The sequence below is a fragment of the Crotalus tigris genome, unplaced genomic scaffold, assembly GCF_016545835.1.
Source record: "Crotalus tigris isolate CLP2741 ecotype Arizona unplaced genomic scaffold, ASM1654583v1 scf7180000024280.1573445, whole genome shotgun sequence".
In the NCBI taxonomy this organism is placed as follows: Eukaryota; Metazoa; Chordata; class Lepidosauria; order Squamata; family Viperidae; genus Crotalus; species Crotalus tigris.
This window is the reverse complement of record NW_024100452.1, coordinates 1007002-1026972: the sequence shown is the minus strand read 5'-3', so window position 1 is coordinate 1026972 and position 19971 is coordinate 1007002. Positions and strand designations below refer to the sequence as shown.

The window sequence follows — 19971 nt, the reverse complement described above, 5'->3', positions numbered from 1 at the left end:
CCTCCACCACCCGCTTCGCGCATATGCTCGGCAGAGGAGGCGGGGCAATTCGGGGCGAGGACTCTTTTTCGAGGGGGACGGTTTCAAGAGGACTCGCCGGAAGTTGCACCAGGCCTGAGCCGGCCTGAACGTGCTGCGAACGTCGTCAGGGAAGCGCAGCGGGTGGTTTCTTGAGGGAGGCTTGACCTGGTGTGGCTTTCGTGGGCTAAACGCGTGGAGACCAAGAAGGTGAGCTGCGTCCTTAATTGTACCGGATTACCGGTTTCCTTAGGGGAGAGAGCCCATACTCCCGTTTTCGCCAGGTTGCTGCATGGTCTGGCGTCACCACAAATAACAGCATGTTATATGTGGTGTAAGTAATTTCCCTTACCTACGGAGAAATCGGGCTGCTTATCTGTGCTTGGGGAGGCTGTGGCTCGGTGCGTGTTTGAACACGGGTTTCACTGTGTTCCTGCACTATCGTGTATGCAGGTAACTTTGGGCATACGCAGCTGGGACGGGGAAGGGAGTTTTCACGAAGCTCTGTGTTCAAGATAATGCCCTTCACGTCTGTCCGACTGCAACTTCCAGACGTTTCTAAGATATATGGGTCTCGGGAGTTGTAATTCCGTGCACCTGTCTTCATCAAATGGGTGAAAATTCACCTGTCTTTTTTCTTATGGAAACCAGGTGTTGGATTTGCTAGAGGGCGTAAATCTTAAGGGAGATCCTGGAATTCCCCGAAAGTAAACTCAGTTGAACTCCATAGGATTGACTTCTGCACAGGTGGCTTATACATGAGACAGAATTCCACCATTGATATGCAGTATATTTTTAAACAGCAACACTATCTTGGTTAAATGTCTATGGAGATTCTCACTCATCCAGGTTATGGTTGTCTCAAAGGTACTTTTTCAAAAAGCAGCTGGGCTTTCTTTGTTTTTCCTTGAAGACCTTTCACTTCTCATCCAAGGAACTTCATCATATCTGACTGGATGGTGGTGGGGGAATGGAAGGATTAGTTCTGATAGCTGCTATCAGAATTAATCCTTCCATTCCCCCACCACCATCCAGTCAGATCTGATGAAGTTCCTTGGATGAGAAGCAAAGTATCTTAAAAGGAAAAATAAAATCCAGTTCTCTTTTGAAAAAGCACCTTTGAGACTATATCCTGGTTAAATTATTTGTAATTTTTAAGCAACTACTTGTAGCGCAGAATGCAGATCTCCATTACAGGGCGCATAGACATGTTGAAGAATACCCTTCCCCCTTGCTTTGTTTTTAACATATGACTGGTATGCACTGTTTTTACTATAACCAATCATGATATTAGTACTTATTTTAATTCAATATTATATCATTTAGTTTGGAACACTTTACTATGGGTATAAAACATTTTCTAAAAGCAGTTTCACTGCTGTGTATTTACTGCATGTTTCTCCATTATTGTGCTAATATAACAGTAATGAGGACAGAAATTATATTGCTTCAGTGATGGTTTAGATGCTTTTAAGTGATTGTGGTAAATGCTGTAGCCCAAAGGAAGCTGGAAACAGGTACAAATAATGTTTTGTTCTATATGATTTTAATGGTGTGAAATGGAATTCTTTGGATGCTAATTTATTCAATATGCAGGTAGTCCTCAACTTAAACCACAATTGAGCCCAAAATTTCTGTTGCTAAGCAAGATAGTTAAGTTTTGCCCATTTTGCGATCTTTCTTGCAACAATTGTTAAGTTAATCACAGTAGTTGCTAAGTGAGTAACATGATTATTAAATGAATTCAGCTTCCTCATTGACTTTGCTTGTCAGAAGTTCACAAAAGGGGATCACATGACCCTGGGACACTGCAGTTCATAAATATGAACCGGTTGCTAAGCATCCAAATTTTGATCATGTGACCATGCAGATGCTGCAACAGTCGTAAGTGTAAAAAATGATTATAAGTCACTTTTTCCAGTACCATTGTAACTTTGGTCACTAAGCAAATGGCTATAAGTCGAGGAATACCTGTAAGTGCTATTTATGTGTTTATGGACTATATTTCCTTTCAGAAAACTTTCAAGGAAATATAATACCTTCAGTATGTTTTCTATCAATGTATGTACGGAATAATTGTACTTTATGAAAATTTATAGCACTGTGTAGCCATATTCATTAATCCATAATACTTTCATATTTGTTTAGCATCAAATAGGATTAATAGTACAGTTGTGATTCTTTGTCAGAGACAGGCAAACATTTGCTGTTTTCTGCCATGTATATGTTCTCATGATACTCATTTGTATAAATGCTTTATTTTATGTAGTGGTAAAGTACATTATTATACAAAACTGAGTAGAACATTTCAGATAGCAAGTGTAATACTGAAATTGTGCACAGAATTTGGAAGCTAATTTGGATAAGCCCAATGTACCTTCATATGTATATGAATTTTTCTCCTTTATAATTATTTTTAAGTTTAATGTTTTCTTTTTAAGTAATCTATTGAAAATCTGTAAGACTTCCTTAGAAATAAAAATAAGAAAAAAACTATGTGTGCATGTGCTTGTGTATCGCCATATTAACACAGGCGCTAGTTCACCCTCAACCATGGAAACTCATATGATAAAGCCAAGCTGTTTTGAGGAAATATTAGAGGAGGGAATGCTATGTATGCCATTTTGAACTCCTGAAAGAAAGCATGCTATTTCAGGGATAGCCTATTAGATATTTTGTTGTAGAACTTCAGCAGTGGTTTGTCATTGACTTATGTTTATTGGAATAGAGTCCAAAATAGGTGAAGGAAGCCTATTAATTATCTCTAGACCATGGGTGTCAAACTCGATTGTGTCACGTGACGTATCGTGACATATCACAATGTCTTTTGCCTTTGCAGAGCTGGGGTGGGCATGGCCTGTGCATGACGCATCCGGTTCACAACCTGCCAGTTTGATACCCCTGCTCTAGACTATCTGAACTGAGTAGTTCTTAGTAAATTCCAGTTCATATTTGTTTCTTAAAGACATAATTTATATGTGAAATGGGTAATAGATAAAGCTGGTTAAGCATTCTATGTACATTCTTTCATGTTTATATGTTCAACCTAAGTATAAATTGTATTCAAAATTGTTGAATAAAACAAATGTGGCAGTGGCATATAGGCACTCTTAATTAAAGTGGCATTAATTGCAGTATATGATAGTTTTGCATGCAGTTAGTGCATTTTACCAAAGTAAACATTTCTCACAAGAAAAACACTTACAGAATAGTGTTTTGGTAGTAATAATAAAATAATGAGCTCCAAAGCTTCCAAATTAATTTAGATATTTTAAGTAGTTCTCTCAGTTTTACAGGACCGAGGAAAATACTACCTCTTGATATGAATGCATTTTCTTAGGTTCCTAGCTCCTCTTATGTTTAATTTTTGAGATACATTTGCTGTTCTCTTGATTATTTTATAGTCCTGCATTATTCTACAGCCTCCTTTTGATTATTTGTGTCCCTCTCCCTTTCACGTTTCTTGTACTTGTACTGCATTATATAATTCTTCTTAAAGTTACCTTTTAACCAGATGTTTAAATCATGATAATTATATTGGAACTGTTGTAATGCTACACCCTAAGTAACATTCATTAAAGCTAACAAGAAAAGGATATGAAGCTAAAGATGTGTCCACAAAGCTTCCTAAGTGTAGTCCTAAAAAGTAGGTAGTATTGTCTGTCATCATACATAATTATATCACATATTCCTGGGATGAGCAGCTAGAACTGGATCAGGACCAGCTGTCACTTGATTGTAACAAGTCTTAAGGCATGAACATTTCATATGTTGACCAAAACTCAGCCTTTTGATGTAAAAACAGGGAACCATCACTCTCCTTCTAGATGAGACAAGCGCTCTGCTCTGAACAACCTGAGTGAGGCCACTTCTTCCTGTGATTTCCTGCCTCATGTTCTCTGCTTTACACAGAAAGATTTATGCTATTTCCTCCTTCCCTAATTGGTTGGAAGTGCAGGACAGCTGATTCTCCCCAGACCCTTCTTGATCATCAGGGATCTTTTTCTGAAATATCATAGTACTCTGCCTGCTTGTATTTAGCTGGAGTAGACCACTGGCCTCTTGTATCTTGCTGGGGTTCTTGGAAACAGGATTGATTATAGGAGTAATAGGTCTTAAGAGAGGAACGGAGGTATTACCTAAATGCCTGTGAGTTAGAGAGGCAGGGCTATTGGGCCACATGAAGTCTAGCATACAATGTAGGTAGTTCTTTCTGCCTAAACCTAGTGGCATTGCATTAGGACAAAATGAAGTCATAATCTATCATGCATTTGGATCTGATAAAGAGCATAGATAGTGATTGAAACGTTTTATTCTCTCTTGTTACACAGACCAAATGCAGCAAAATTTTAAAGAGCACTGAGGTGATTAATTCACCTGTTTTGTAAGAGATGTACATTTCTAAGTTTAGTTAGGTGGCATCATATCTCCATTGTAATGTATATCACATTCTCTTACCCTGTTCTTTGTTATTTATTTTGATGTACCGTAATTAAGCACTGTCCTTTTTATCCCAATCCCATACATTTCTTCTAGGCTATGCTTTCTAAGAATTGCTTTGAGAACAATGCTTATGTAACTTTTTTCTGTCCACTTTTTATTTTTCAGGATATATGGAAAAAAATTCCTTAAGACTTGAAAATGTTACAAGTGACATGGTAATTTTGCCAGTGCCTCAGAATGATGGATTGCCAGAAGATTGGAAATGGTTTGCAAGTGACTGATATAGGGACATCTGCACTCCACATGGTGGGGTATTTGGGAAAAGTCAGTTCAGTTCTTTTTCACATTGCGCAAAGTTCCTTCTTATTCTTTCTCAATTTTGAGATTTTTTTTTTTAAAAAAAGATTTACAGGTCTAATTTTAATATATGACCTTTTAATTTCTTATAAAATTATTTTTTCCACGGAAATCTTACTGAAATGGCGAAAGATTTACTGTTTTGAGATCTTACTTAGTACAAATGTGTATATGAAAATATTTGTTCTAGTTCATGAAATATACATGGAGTTCAGAATTATAGTGATATGTTGTACTCTATATAAATAAAAGTGAACATTCTATAAAAGTCAAATTATCAATGATATAACTTGTTCTAATATTTATTTGTTTTGGTGTTATTTTCTTGATGTCAAATTTAGCTTTGCATATTATAAAAATTATTTAGCAGTTTTTTTTATCTTTCAGCTTAATACATTTGTTGTCTGATATTAATCTGTTTAGAATCTTAATTCTGCTGAAGTAACTCCAGATGGATACTGCCCAGCCTGTAAAAAGATTGGTTTGATGCGACGTATAAGAAAATACCACATCAATTTTGAAGAATCTATGTTTCTGTGTGAAAATCCACAGGTATTTCAGTAGTTTGTGAGGTTATTGATTTAAAGTTTGTTCAACATTTCTTTATTCTGTCCTCCTTAATCTGGACAGCTTTTGTAATATACCAGATAATTATTGTTCTACTTCATTACTGAGTAGTTCTCTGACACAGAAAATAATATCAACTATCTAAGTTTTATTAAGGTCAAGCATGATATCTTTCAGCAAAATGGTTTTCAAGAAAATCTACATATAGTGAGTTATATGATGTACAATATGAAAGGAAACTGATAAGAAAGCATATTACACTTCCATTATCTGTAGCATTCTTAGACTTCATAGATAATTTATAGAGCAGTCTGCTTAGGATACCTAAAGTTATAATGTCCCTATTGATTTTTAAATGTAAAATGGTGTAGCTAATTTCTAGTCATGTTTTTATATTAATCAGCATTGGTAAATCTGAATTTGTGCAGTTTTCCAACCCATTTTGTGAGTCCCAGAATCACTTTCCCCAATTTACACAGATGCTGTATAAAATAAAAACGAAAATGTATATTTAAAGCCTAAGGTAAATTTAATGTGCTTATGTTGAACTTAATTTTCCTAGATCACTCATAATGCAAAAAGGATGGCCCTTTTCCTTAAGTCAGGGGTAGGCAACTTTGGCTCTTTTATGACTTGTGGACTTCAACTCCCAGAATTCTTGAGCCAGCCATGCTAAGGGGAAAGGGAGAGGTTTCCAAGCTAAGCCATGCTGGCTCAAGAATTCTGGGAGTTGAAGTCCACGAGTCATAAAAGAGCCAAGGTTGACTACCCCTGCCTTAAGTAAAGGAATCCCCAGCTTCCCTCCCTACCCAGACTTATGCTCCTCACATAGTTGAAACATCTCTTCATTTATGGATATTAAGTGGCTGCTTTAGTCCCTACTTGCCTCAGATATATTTGTGAATATGAATCCTGCCATTTAGTACTTACATCCTAATGTTTTATAGATTAAAAAAGTTTACTAGAGAAAGAAGAATCCTTTATGGAGCTTTTTTTGAATTATAGAGGCGTCTTAGTACAAAAAATAAATTGCAAGAAGAAGAAGTAAGAACCTGAAAAGAAAGAAGTATTAGCTCTTCTGATATTAAACCCATTCTCATCTTTTACTTATCAGAGTAGGCTGGAACACAGGCTCAGTGAGAAAGAGGTAACAGGTACCATTCTGGTTGTGAATAAAGACACAAAAAAGATTGCAGCAATGAAAGGGAAAATAGGTTAATCAGTAGAAAAAAAACTAAAAAAGAGAGTGGCTAGAGCCTTGGACCTCCAGTCAGTAAACTTTTATTTAATCTTGATTCAAGGAAACTAGAAATATCCTTCATTTATGTGGAGTACAGGAAGGAACCAGTACAGAATTGTATTTCTATGCACACAGGTGTTTAAAAAAGTAATATTTAAAAATAGCCTTCAAAAAATGTATTCCCCCCCCCATAAATAATTTTAAACAGACACTCCATGTAGAGAAAATACTTTTATAGATTTGCTGTGCAGTATCAGGGATCCTTTTTTTAAAAAAAAATGGTATAACAGTACTGTTTAAAATAGACTGGGATTTCAATAGTTTTTAATTGGATGCCTAATTTCTATACATATAGTCCTCTACATTTAACAACTCTTTGAAGCTACAACAGCACTGAAAAAAGTGACTTATGACCGCCCTTCACTCTTACAACCATTGCAGCATCCCCATGATCGTGTAATCAAAATTTGGGTACTTGGCAACCATGTCTTTATGATGGTTGCATTCCCCCATGTGATCGCCATTTGTGACCTTCCCAGCTGGCTTCTGACAAGCAAATCAATAGGGGAAGCTGGATTCATTTAATGACCATGGGACTCACTTAACCATTTCAGCAATTTGCTTAAAAAGTGCGGCAGTAAAGGTCATAAGATCAGGTGTGATTCACGTAGCAACTGCCTTGCTTAGCAAAGAAAATTCTAGTCCGAATTGTGGTTGTAAGTTGAGGATGATGACTGTAGTTAATATTTCTGTGTCTGTTTTTCCATTTCATTCCTGATATGTGTATCATATGTCATTAAACTACCCAGACTAAATGTAAGCGTAATGTCTTTGTTTTGTTTTTATTTCAGTGCATTTACCCTCTAGGGTCTGCATCACTAAGCACTATTATAATTCCCAGTGATGCAAAAGGTTATGCATCTCAGGGCACTTGTGGGAAAAGAAAGTTACTTGGCACAAACCTATTGACCTCTTCTATTGAACCGTGCTTAAAATTGATTAGGACTGATGACTTGATGGACACTGAGGAGCCATTCAGATCTGATCTTATTCCCAACTGCAATGGAAATAATCTAATTAGGACTCAGTCAGGGCAGTCTGATTTTTCACAAGCCAAGCAGCCATCTTTTTCTGAGAAAGCTGAATCCGTCAACCAGAAAATGGGCTCGGGAGCTGAAGAACACTCATCAGAAGTGCTCAATGTGCAGACCCAGCTGTCGTCAGCCTCTGAGATGGCTCCATCAGTGTCACAGGTCTTGCAACAAAGAAAACCATCTCTGCGAGAGCCTTTGTGGCTTCACTGGAGAAATGCACATGCTCTCTGCTGGTTAGATTGCATTCTGTCAATACTGGTACATTTGGAAACATTAAGAATTCTGACTGGAATCTCCAAAAACACATCAGTAATCCAGAGTCTGCTCACAAAATATAACGAAGCTGCTGTAGTTGTGAACACTTGCCAAAGGGGTAAGCCCTATCGGGAGTATGTGTTATTTTGGAGTCAAGTTACTTACATATTGTGGTATATGTAAAAAGTATATATACAAAGTAACAATCATTGTAGTAGGGCAGTGATGGCGAACCTTTTAAGACCGAGTGCCCAAACTGCAACCCAAAACCCACTTATGTATCATTGGGTGCCAGGTGGGCATGGCCCATTGGGTGGGTGTGGCCATTTGGCTGGGCGTGGCCCATTGGCTGGGCGTGGCTGCGGTGGTAACGGCAGACTGGGTGGGACTAAAAAGTTCAATCCCAATTTTGCAAGATTTTTTTTCTCGCGAGAAGTTGAAATTGATTGATTGAATCCTTTTTTTTTTTTTTTTTTTTTTGCACACGGCGGTGCAGGCCTAAAGCAAAACCCAGCTGAAGGCCTAGCACTGGGGCGACGGCGCGCGTGCCCACAGAGAGGGCTCTGAGTGCCGCCTCTGGCACCCGTGCCATAGGTTCGCCACTACTGTAGTAGGGCTTATGGTATCCTTGTTTCCCTCTGAAATCAGATTTGTTTCTAGCATGTACAGCAGCCTTTAATACTGGGAAGTGAAAGTTAGGGTTCTTAAAAACCTTAGAATAATAATAAAAAAAAACACCTCTAATGAAAGCTGGTCAGTTAAAAAAGCTGTCAAGCTTTACTTTCTTTGTGGGTCTCATTTCCACTTTCACATGCCATTCTTATTATCTCTATCCTGCTCCCTAAATAAACATTTACTCCTAAAGCTCCATGTTTTCTGATCGCTTCACCACCCAGTATTAGCATCCAGATGTGACCAGATAAAATACAAATGTAATAGTAGTTTGATATTGAAGATAATTTTCATTGAATGTTGTCATGACCTTGAATTAGTCCCATGTAGCAAATGTGATGCCTGGTATATAATTAATTTTCAGATTGATCTTTTGGAAATCCTTCCTATATCTATTTATCTGCTAAAGAGCCCCTAAATGTTTGATAAGGAAATCCAGGCACATTAAAATGGATTCTGGGGTATGTTTCAGGTATTTTTGAACAAGAGTGAGGACCAAACATAGCAACTCTCTCTGGCCTCCTCATAGAGAGTGACTATTAGTATTTGCAAACATTTTTCAAGAATGCTAATATATCAATAATTCTGTTTTTCTACTGGGTGACTAGGGGAATACCTGATCAATTTTTGAAGAATCCTAAGTTTCCTCAGAGTGCTGTTTAAAAAGCATTTCCTAAGAGCAGAATACAAATTTGTCTTTGGCAAGCATATTAACTAATAGTTTTTATGCAGCTTCCAGTCAGCATATTTTCTGATGGCTACAGAAACTGAATTAAATAGCAAACTATTTTCCTTATGAATACATGGAATGCTGAACTGTACCTAGTTGATTGCTGAAATGGGGTGTTTTTTGGGGGGAAAAGGATATTGATCAGCAAAACTGTTTTGTATAGATGAACTTACTTCAGAAGTTCCTTTGGATGTTTTGTCAAGAGCTGAATCCCACTTAAATGAAATCAGGAATACTGTATATGTTCAACTTCAGCCATTGCTTGGGTGTAAATTTGGTAAGTATTGCTAAATATGTATGTGTGAGGTTTTTGTTTATTTTTGCAAGCTGTGGGGAGAACAATGATTAAACAATGAACTGTATTTTTAACTACTGCAGTTTGCTTTCTTATATGCTTTCTTTTTTCCTAATTCTTTCGATAGAGCTGCAGAAGAAACATTCTGAGTTATATATTAATATGTATACTAATATATACCAATACATTAATATGCTAAGTTTGATCTGTTCATTAGCTGGAAATTTGTCATTAATTTCTATGGCATAGTGTTTGTATTCTTGGTACTTTCTGAGCCATGCATTACTTATCTAGTCTTAAACAGAATAATCCTAAATTAGTCCATACGGCCAGCTTTTTCATGGGGTTCAACCATTTCGTTCTGGAAAACTCTCAAACTCAGCATGAAGACATGAGCTAGTATTTCAGTAACTATTGTATAATATATGAATATTTAGTAGAATACTTCCTTTGAATATAATGAATTTTGAGTTTCAATTTAGTTTTTAGGAAGCAGCCATATATTGCGACAAATAATATATTTTTCTTGCTTATCCACAGACTCATTAGCAGTAGTACTCTGGGATTTTCAGATGAGTCTTTCCTGGCTCTGTAAAAATGGTAGTGATTAATTCTGAAACATTTTTGAAAGCAAATCTTGTGTTTTTACAAGGCCAAATGGAAGGAAATCCTGGATAATGAAAACAAAAGTAAACGAACTATGGCATTTGCCACCAATCATCACACTGCTATCTTAGATTAGACGACTATGACAGATTTATGGAAAATAAAGGTACTAGTCATGATAGCTGTATATTACCTTCACTTTCAGAAGCACTGTTCCTCTGGACATCCGTTGCTAGGGAACCTAAACAGAAAGGTGCAAAAGCACTAATGTTTCTGGGCTTCTTGAAAGGAATAGACTGTTTTTTTGACTCAATGCAGCATAGTTGTTTTAAGCATTGGTGAAAGGGAGGAGAAACCATTTGAATGTTGAAATAGTAAATAGGAACTGATACTGCGGTCCTGCATGGCTACATAGCTTGGCCCTTTAAGAGTTCAGGCACTTCATTCTTCCCAGACTTACAACAATAAAACAAAACAAAAACAAAATGTAAATATGACACTAGCAAAGGAATAAAACAATAACAATAATGGAAGTACAGTATTCTGTACGAAATTAAAAAGATGGGCGGAGGGAGAACAGGAAGCACATGGGGGAGGTGGAGTCAGCTAATTAGTCCAATAGCCACCCCCAGTGATGAACTCCCCTATTTATATAATTTAAAGTTTATGGTGTCCGTTTCTGAAAAATATTAAATGTATTTTAGATTTTCGACACTAGGAAACACGATGTGTAATCTGTAGTCTGAAGTATACTTGCAGATCTTTCTAACTAGAGAGATTTATCTTAAATATTTATAGGTGTATCAATGCCTTTGATCCTTTCATCTCTTATCCTTTCATTATATGAACTATCAGCAATATATACTATGCATGTTACAGTAATATAAACTGGAACGCAAATATTTGTTAAGAAAAGAATTGGCTCTTATCATTTCTTAATACTTAAAATACATTTTTAAGAAAATAGAGCAGTGTTTCTCAACCTTGACAATTTTAAGGCATGTGGACTTCAACTCCCAGAATTCCACAGCCAGCGTTGCTGGCTGTGGAATTCTGGGAGTTGAAGTCCACATGCCTTAAAATTGTCAAGGTTGAGAAACACTGAAATAGAATATATTTAGAATCATACGCTTCACAGCTCATTTCTGAGAAATAATCAACATTACATGTATTACAACTACATTTTTGTCTTGTGTTTTCCTTCAAAGGGGAGGAAGAAAGTCCAGTTTTTGCTTTTCCTTTACTTCTGCGGGAGGATCGACATATAGAGAATCTCTTTCTCCATTCTTTCTCCTGGAAGTTTGAATGTTTGCAGTGTGGCTACCACACCAACAATAGGTTAGTTTCTTTAAAAATTCTGCGCTTCCTTCCTCCTTGGTATAACCATGCATTTCAATCAGTATTTTGCAAATAATACATTATACAGGCAGGAGAGGGCAGTTGTGAGCATGTGATTTGCCTACTGGGCATCTTGAGTCACAGATCTGAAACAGCATAACCCTCTACTGAAATATTTGAGAGTGGTTGGGTTTTTATTCTTGACATTCAGGATTTATCCTGACTGTTGCAATTGTATACATTGAGATATAAACATTATAATTCTTTAAAATTGTCTTAATATATGTTTTCTTGCAGCATAAAATAGGAAGCCAATTACAGGTGGTAGCTTCATCCTAAACTTCCCTTCGATATTAGCCTAAATTTACATCTTAGTTCAATCATTTTATTTGTGATGGTCAAATCAATTCTTACTATCCCAAATTAGCATTCATATTTAGCTCTGCTAGATTTGTATTTATTCTGTTCTTTAAACTAAAGCAAAACCTCAAGGATGAAGGAAAAAAATAAGTATAAAGTAGGTGGAAAAACAAAAATAGGACAAATAAGTTGAGACTATGTATACATAAAAATATAGTAATTTCCAAGAAAAATCAAACATCTTAAGCACTCATATTCAATGTTTTGATGCAGAAAAACACATTTGGATGAAGGCATCTATTAAAAACTTAAATTTTCAAAGATGTAATTTATTTGATTTATAACCCGTCTAAAATCTAAAGTAGTCATAATTAATATGAGATTTATATAGTAGTATCTTGATGGTTAAATTGTTATGCATTTTGAAATAGAAGTAAAATGGCTTTATCTTCAAAAATTTCCAGGCGGATTTATTGAGTTCAATCTCAAATTATCCCTCCAGAGTTTAAAATTTCCAGAAGATATAACTTTTCTAATATTGAATAGCGTCTCATAATTTAAGTGAAGTAAATGTGCACCATTCTTTAAATATAAATTGTCCCAGATGGTGACATCCTGTAAGTATAAGAAGAAATTATTAAACTTGTTTCATTTGAACATATATTCATTTTATTTTTAGTTGTCAGCGGACAATGACAACGTTTACAAATATAATCCCAGAGTGGCACCCATTGAATGCTGTTCATGTTGCTCCCTGTAATAAGTGCAATCACACATCTCAAAGAAGAAAAATGGTTTTAGAAAAGTAAGTGAGCATTTTATTATAATCCTCAAATGAGATAAACCTACATCAGCAGTTGATAAGCAATAATAAGCAACAGCTAATGTAAATTCTTAAGATCTGGCTTGGTTTGATGGGTGAATACAAACACTAATGCTCCCAACTATAAAATCAACAAGCCATAACATATTTTTTACAGAGCATGCTATATTACTCTAACTGTAGTTTATTCAATAAATCATGGTTAACTGATGTGGCTTAACATAATGTGTGAATTCAGTTCTTGAATGACATTCTATAAATTCGAAGAAATCAGGAAATATATCTTCTTAAGGATCTGCTCTTTAACAATTTGAGTTACAATAACATCCCAAATGAGATTATATAAATTGTATTTATTTATATAATCTCACTTGGGATGCAATTGCCAAATGTTTTGCATTCCTTGAGGTCTGTGTGAAAACTCATAGATAGGTTACTGATATTTAGCTTTTAATCCCACTGCATGTTTTCAGTTTTGGTGAGATAATTAACACTAGTCTCAGGAATTTTTTTTACTTCTAAAAATCACAAATTGTTATGTTTATTTGGTAGGATCTCCTCAGTTCTGATGATGCATTTTGTTGAAGGCTTGCCGCATAACAATTTGATGGCCTACTCATTTCAGTTTCAAGAATATTCATATCAAGTAACAGCTGTGATTCAGTATCAGAAGGCACAACACTTCATAACTTGGATCTTGACTTCAGATGGTAAGTACACTATTCTCTGTATCAGCTTTATCCTTTTTAAACATCCATCTATCTGTATTGATTAGTAATACCAACATCCCAGTATAAATAATAATACAATAGTATTTAAGCCTCGTTTGGAGGAGAACAGGGGTTACAGAAATATAAAAGACGTTTTAGGAGCATAAAGATCTGGGGGGAAGAAATCAGGGGTGATAAAAGGGGGGGTGAATTAGCCCAAAAACATCATGTTTTTTTCATTTTAGAAGTCCCTTCTGCTAGTCCCTCCCACCACACACACTTTGGAATAAATCTTCAGAGCAAGCCAAATCTAATTAGATTTTAGCTTGCTTTTTCTGATTTTTTGCATTCACAAAATTAGCTACCTATTTCAAAGAAGCAGAAAGCTCACCCTGCTTGAAGAAAATAAAAAGTAATAAAGAAAGTTAAAGGCACAAATATTTGTGTGAATTACTGATAAATGGAGACCTACAGGAGATTTTAAATAAATTATAAGCAACAATTTTTTTGATCTCCCTTGGTGAGCACACAAGCCTCCAGGCAGTCAAGCAGAGATGTCCTTGCAAAATATCAAATAATTATGTTTTTCTTTTGAGACTCTCTATGCAATATTTGTAACTTACATAGATATTTGGGCAGGGGGGGAAACATTTGAAAGTGACTCAAACTTTTGTAGACATATTAATAATGCTGATTTATACAAGATGCATATGTTGCATGAAGTATAATGCAATGTTAATGAATACGTCACATGGGCATAAAATTGTGAGAATCCAGTAAAAAATATTTTGAAATCTTGGGGGATATTATGGTTGGCTAACTGATTTTCAATTAAATCATGGAAACATGGTTAGTGGCTATTCGTAGTTCTCTATCGAATTCTTAGAGCTGCAAGGCAATAGGTATAGAGGAAGAATGAAAAAACAAGTCAGATATATTTAGTACACATAATTCAAAACTATCTGTTTTCAACAAACCATGCATAAATTATAGTTGAATATACATATATTCAGTGAGTACTAAATGTTAGTTTTTCTGAAATGTATAATAAGAAATGTACCCTAATATTCTGAATTATTCATATTTTATTTTTTAGGAATATGGCTTGAGTGTGATGACTTAAAAGGTTCATTCTCCAGAAGACATCATACCTTTGGGGTTCCTTCTGCAGAAATACATATTGTCATTTGGGAAAGAAAACCACCACAAATCACCAATTATCCAGATTTACAAGTTGAAGAAACAATGAAAGCACAATCAAAAACTCCAGTTAAATACTCTAATGATGAAACTGCAGACAGCGTACCTTTAACTTATCACAAAGCAGTTCACATGGTGAACACACATATAGAAGAAATAGAAAACTTACTAAGCAATCAGAAAAATAATTTGCTTCATGGCTTGGGCAACCTGTCTGATGATGATGTTGTAACACTTGACTTGGGTGGACAGCTGTTAGAAGGTAAAAATAAGCAGATAATCAGAATGGGTCCATTGCAGTTGCAAGAGTTGGATGAGAAAGATGTATGCCCACTTACTCCTGAAAGGGATATTCAAAAAAGAAGTGTAGTTTTAGGGAATACCAGTGCTCCGATGCATGAAGGACAGCCATCTGATGCAAGCAATTTAGTTACTACACCATCAGTTGCTTTAAGTAATGGTAAAATAAATTTCTCATCCGAAATACTATTATCACAAGTCTCCTTAGTTCCAGCAGAAGAGAGCAGCAATTGCCATCCAAAGAACCCTCAGAAAAAAACCAGCAAAACAAAATTGGGAAACCCTGTGTCGGGAATGCCTAACGTTGTAGAGTTCGGTCAAGAAATAAAAATAAGTTCCCATATTTCTGCTCTATCTTCCCAAAGTCCTACCTTTCAGTCATCCAGTACAAATGGAATTAAGCCATTTAAAGCCAGTTGGGTAAAAGGCTTACTTGGAAAATATTCTTCCTTTGTGCCTAAAAATGTGTTGGTTCCTAATAAACTAAAAAACTGTAAAAAATCAATGCAAAAAGAAACAAACACCAGTTCGCTTGTTAGGCAAGCAGGCCATTTCTGTGGATTCCAAACTAAATCTTCACAGAAAAGTAAAGTGGCAACGTTGAATTCTTCAAATAGAACTCAGCCAACATCACCTCTGATTGCTTTTTCTGTTGCAAACACCCCTGTCAAAAATCTTGTGCCTGATAGCAATGGTGAAGCTGTAACTAAAAGATCAGCTTCATTAGATGCTTTCACTAACCAAGATTTGCTGAAAAACAACCACCATGGAAATGAGAATCTTATATCTGTTGAAAATACTGGGTCAATTATTGATAAAACTCATCAACTACGCTTAACACTTTTACAGCAGCTTCAAGCTAAAAAAGAGAAATTAGCTTCACTAGATAAACTGATAAATGCTAAGAAAAGACACAAAAACTCTTCCAAGAAAACTATCAAAGATCAGACAAAAAACCAGATGGACCTTTTGCAGACAAGTTTGTTATATACCCAAGAAATGCAGACTGATGTTTCGGACAGTAAATCTGTTAATTCTCCAAGTACTGACATGTCTCAGTGCAGCAGTTCAAATTATGATGACATTTTATCCGAACTGCTATTGTCTCCAGCTACAGAAGAAGAATGTAGGTACCTGGAAATGGGAGATGGCAGTTCAGACATGCCGATATCTATTGATCAAAATACCAGTATACAGGCCATAAAAAGCGACTTTAGTTACGTCAGTCCTCTAAAAGAAAATGGACTTGAGGACCATAGAGATCCATCTGCAATCAAATCACCTCTGAAGAAACTTGATTTTGAAAGTTCTGCAAAGCAGGATCTTCTGGATGATCTGTTTCCATGTTCATTGAATTCAGTAATGGCTAACACTGAAGACTTGCATCACTTTGATGAATCATTATTAGCTTGGTGAATTGTGTTTTAACAATTTCAGTATTTTCGTTTGGTTGTCTTTAAAGGGGAGTATAATTTAAATTCAACCTAATTTGCACATGATTCTGTATATTTAAAATGTTTTTTTTATATTTTTATTCTTAATAAAATGAGTTTGCTTTTCTGCCTCAAACCCACTATTCACTGGAAGAGATGAGACTGATTCTTGTATAAAGTGTCAGTGATAAAGTTTTGACACTTTAAAAGCCATTGTAGTAAAGTATTCACCTAAGATCTCTTATCTATGGCTGAGCTAAAAAATGCTCTGCAAGCATCTCTAAAAATGTAGAATACCATGATAATCATGGTATGGTAATTTCATTTCTGATAAACCTCCCTTTTCAAAAGTAGGCTTACAGGCTAAACTAAAAATTTTAAAGAAGCCATTTTATTTCTATTATTTTCTTTTCCAATGAAATGCCCATCTAAAATTATGGTCTACATAACAGTGTGAATGTTAGCATATAATCTGTCTTGCCTGTTTTGCTAAACATTAGGCCATAATGCAGATGAATTATGCTAAGATTTAGCTCTGAGAGATTTCTACTAAAACCCAGGGATTTGTGAACCTGTTAATCCCCAATCCTTTGAAATGTGGTTTTGAAGTATTAAAGCAACTTTTGAAGTTACAACCGTATTTCCTTTTCTTCTGCAACTCTTTGGGTCTAGTGTGTTAAATATTCTACCCCATCACCTGGAATACAAAATGGCAATTCACTGTAGTTCACACACAACTGATATAGATAAATACAGACTAAATATTTTTTTTAAAAAATGGCTAAATTTCATTACATATTCATTACAAATCTTATTGCTTAGTAGGTTGTGTACAATAGGATAGTCATTCTTACTTATGTACTTCTATATGTGCCAGACTACTCTTATTTGCAGTTTACTAACATTAAGTCATTTGCAACACTTAGTTAACACAATTTTTACTTCTTCTCAAGCTAAAATTTTGTTTCTTGGGTGGTAAATATTGAAAATTGTAAGAAATATAAATTATGCTTTAGTTTTTATTATTTACATTGTTCCAAGAGGTGGCAGCACCTAGCAATTTGATTACCATATATGCCGGCGTATAAGACGACTTCCGGAAGCGCTAAACTCGGCGCCAAAGACGGGGGTCTTATACGCCGGAAATACTGGTAATTTCCGGCGTATAAGACGACGTTCTAGAAATGCGGCTCGGCGATAAAGACGGGGGTCGTCTTATACGCCGGGTCGCCTAATACGCCGGCATATACGGTACTTTTGAAAAGAAGTAAATAAACAGACACACAAACACACCTCTAGAAGTTTATCAGTTGGCCAATCTATTTTTTCCAAAAGATGGGAATATTGTTGCTAAATAAATTTAGTTATGAGGAATCAAGCTTTACCCAATAAAGACTTTGCCTTACATTCATTATAGTCTAACTAGATATTTTAAAAGTACTATTACCTGATTTTAATATTTTCTTGTGAAAATATTTTACTGGATTTTTTTTTACTGGCCTCTTGGGCAATTGTGTTTTAGTTTGGTCTAATGATTAAGGCAGTAGACTATAAACCAGGAGTTTTAATCCCACAATTTCTGAAGGCAAGCCATTCCACTGGCTAATTGTTCTCACTGTCAGGAAATTTCTCTTTAGTTCTCAGTTGGTTCTTGCCTTGATTAGTTTCCATCCATTGCTTTTTGTCCTGCCTTCTTGTGCTTTGGAAAATAAATTGACCCTCTCCTCCTTGTGGCAGCCTCTCAAATACTTTATCATGTCCCCCCTAATCCTTTTCTCTAACTGACCATTCCCAAATCCTGCAACTCTTTGCACTCTTTCCAGAGTCTCAACATCTTTTTTATACTGTGGTGACCAAAACTGGATGCAGTATTCCAAGTGTGGTCTTACCAAGGCCTTATAAAACAGTATTAATACTTCACATGATTTTGATTCTATCTTTCTGTTAATACAGCCTAGGAATTGCATTGGGGTTTTTTTGTGTTTTGTTTTTTTTTTTTTGCAAATTTGATGAGACCCCTTTCTATTCCCGCATCTAAGTCATTTATGAAGAAATTGAAGAGTACTGGGCCTAAGACGGAGCCTTGTGGTACCCCACTGCTTACTTCCCTCCATGTAGATGTAGTACCATTAAGGATTACTCATTGAGTACGGTTTGTCAGCCAGTTACAAATCCATCTGGTGGTAATGTTGTCTAGCCCACATTTTTCTAGCTTTACCAAGAAGTAGGTTGTGGTCTACTTTGTCAAATGTCTTGCTGAAGTAACAGTTAAGTAACATTAAGTAACAGTTCTGGTTGCAAATACTTTTATTTTGACCAATTGGCTATGTATAAACTGTTATAGAATGTAAGAGTCACAAGAGACTTTGAAGATTATGTAGTCTAACTCAGTAGTTCTTAACCTTTTTGAACGAATCGCTCCCTTGAGCCAATGAGGAAGTTGTCATTGCCCCCCCCCAACATAACCTCTCAATCACAACATAGGAAATAATTCTTCAATTTATGCAAACACTTTTTTTTTGTTTTCTTTAAAACTGTCATAAGGACATATCGATGCAAATAGTTTATTTCCAATCTTTTTCCCTTATCTCAGCTGTGTGAAAAATTTTGGTGCCGCCCGGCACTTTATTCCCAAACTTCGTGATACATGTATTTCATTATTATCTTATTTATTCAAGACACTTAAATGTAATCACCACTGAAAACAAAATTCAATTGCAAGAAAGTGAAATGCCCAAAAAGAAAAACACAATTCAATCCACTAATAGCGAGTCATTTGATGTTTTTGTACGACAGATATACAGCGATTCACTGTACGAAAAAGTCTCAAAAGTATCCCCAAAACTTCTCGCTCCATTGCCCCCATATCGCCCCCTCTTCGTTCCTTCGCCCCGCGTCACCCCTTTTCATTCCATCGCCCCCCTGAAAAACAAAATCGCCCCGAGGGGCAATATCGCCCAGGTTAAGAACCACTGGTCTAACTGATCAAAGCAGGAATCCACTACAGATGACAGATGGCCATCAATCTGTTTAAACATTGCCAGAGAAAGACAGTCCATCAGCTTCCAAGACTCCTTATTCTATTCTTTCATGATCAGTTCTTATAGTTAAGACATTTTGGGGGGGATGGCCAACTGAAATCTGCTTACAATTTACACCACTATTTCTTGCCCTGTCTTCTGGAACAACTGAACAATTCTGCTCCATCGCCATGTTTGTTTTTTTTTTAGAATTGAATTTACTTAAGCTTTACAAAAAGGAATACAGCAAATAAGAGAAAGGGTAACAAAAGAAAGCAATAACAATCCTAACAAGGGAAGACCATACCTGATATTTGTCAAATATCAAATAACCCTGAAATGTTTCTAAGTTAAAATAATGATTCTCTAATGTTCACAAAAAGTCATAAAATCTATATCAAGGGGGAACATAATTGCTTTATTTTTTTTTATTATATATATTTTTATAGCCTTTCAGATACTGAAGATAGCCATGAGTTTCCCCACCCTGTTCTCCAAACTTAGCACACT

At 35.8% G+C, this 19971-nt stretch overlaps 1 protein-coding gene across 4 annotated transcripts; it reads left to right on the top strand.

Annotated features, from left to right (window-relative positions):
• Positions 1 to 94: 94 nt before the first annotated feature.
• USPL1 (ubiquitin specific peptidase like 1) lies at positions 95 to 17081 on the top strand. 4 transcript variants are annotated; one of them, XM_039323597.1, is made up of 9 exons: positions 97 to 228; positions 4627 to 4676; positions 5242 to 5370; positions 7477 to 8092; positions 9540 to 9653; positions 11486 to 11615; positions 12655 to 12780; positions 13351 to 13508; positions 14605 to 17081. In XM_039323597.1, the coding sequence occupies exons 2-9, from the start codon at positions 4632 to 4634 to the stop codon at positions 16422 to 16424; spliced, it is 3138 nt and encodes a 1045-aa protein (XP_039179531.1). In that variant the 5' UTR covers positions 97 to 228; positions 4627 to 4631; the 3' UTR covers positions 16425 to 17081. The 4 variants fall into 4 exon arrangements, with proteins under 4 accessions (XP_039179533.1, XP_039179531.1, XP_039179530.1 ...); XM_039323596.1 differs by having other exon boundaries at positions 137 to 228; positions 4627 to 4785; XM_039323599.1 differs by lacking the exon at positions 4627 to 4676 and having other exon boundaries at positions 95 to 228.
• The last annotated feature ends 2890 nt before the right edge of the window (positions 17082 to 19971 follow it).

Coding starts and splice junctions, on each gene's coding strand:
- USPL1 (XM_039323596.1), top strand. CDS start 4,699: ATGATGGATTGCCAGAAGATTGGAAATGGTTTGCAAGTGACTGATATA. Junction 8,093..9,539: donor TGTGAACACTTGCCAAAGGG/GTAAGCCCTATC, acceptor TGTTTTGTATAG/ATGAACTTACTTCAGAAGTT. Junction 11,616..12,654: donor GGCTACCACACCAACAATAG/GTTAGTTTCTTT, acceptor TTTTATTTTTAG/TTGTCAGCGGACAATGACAA.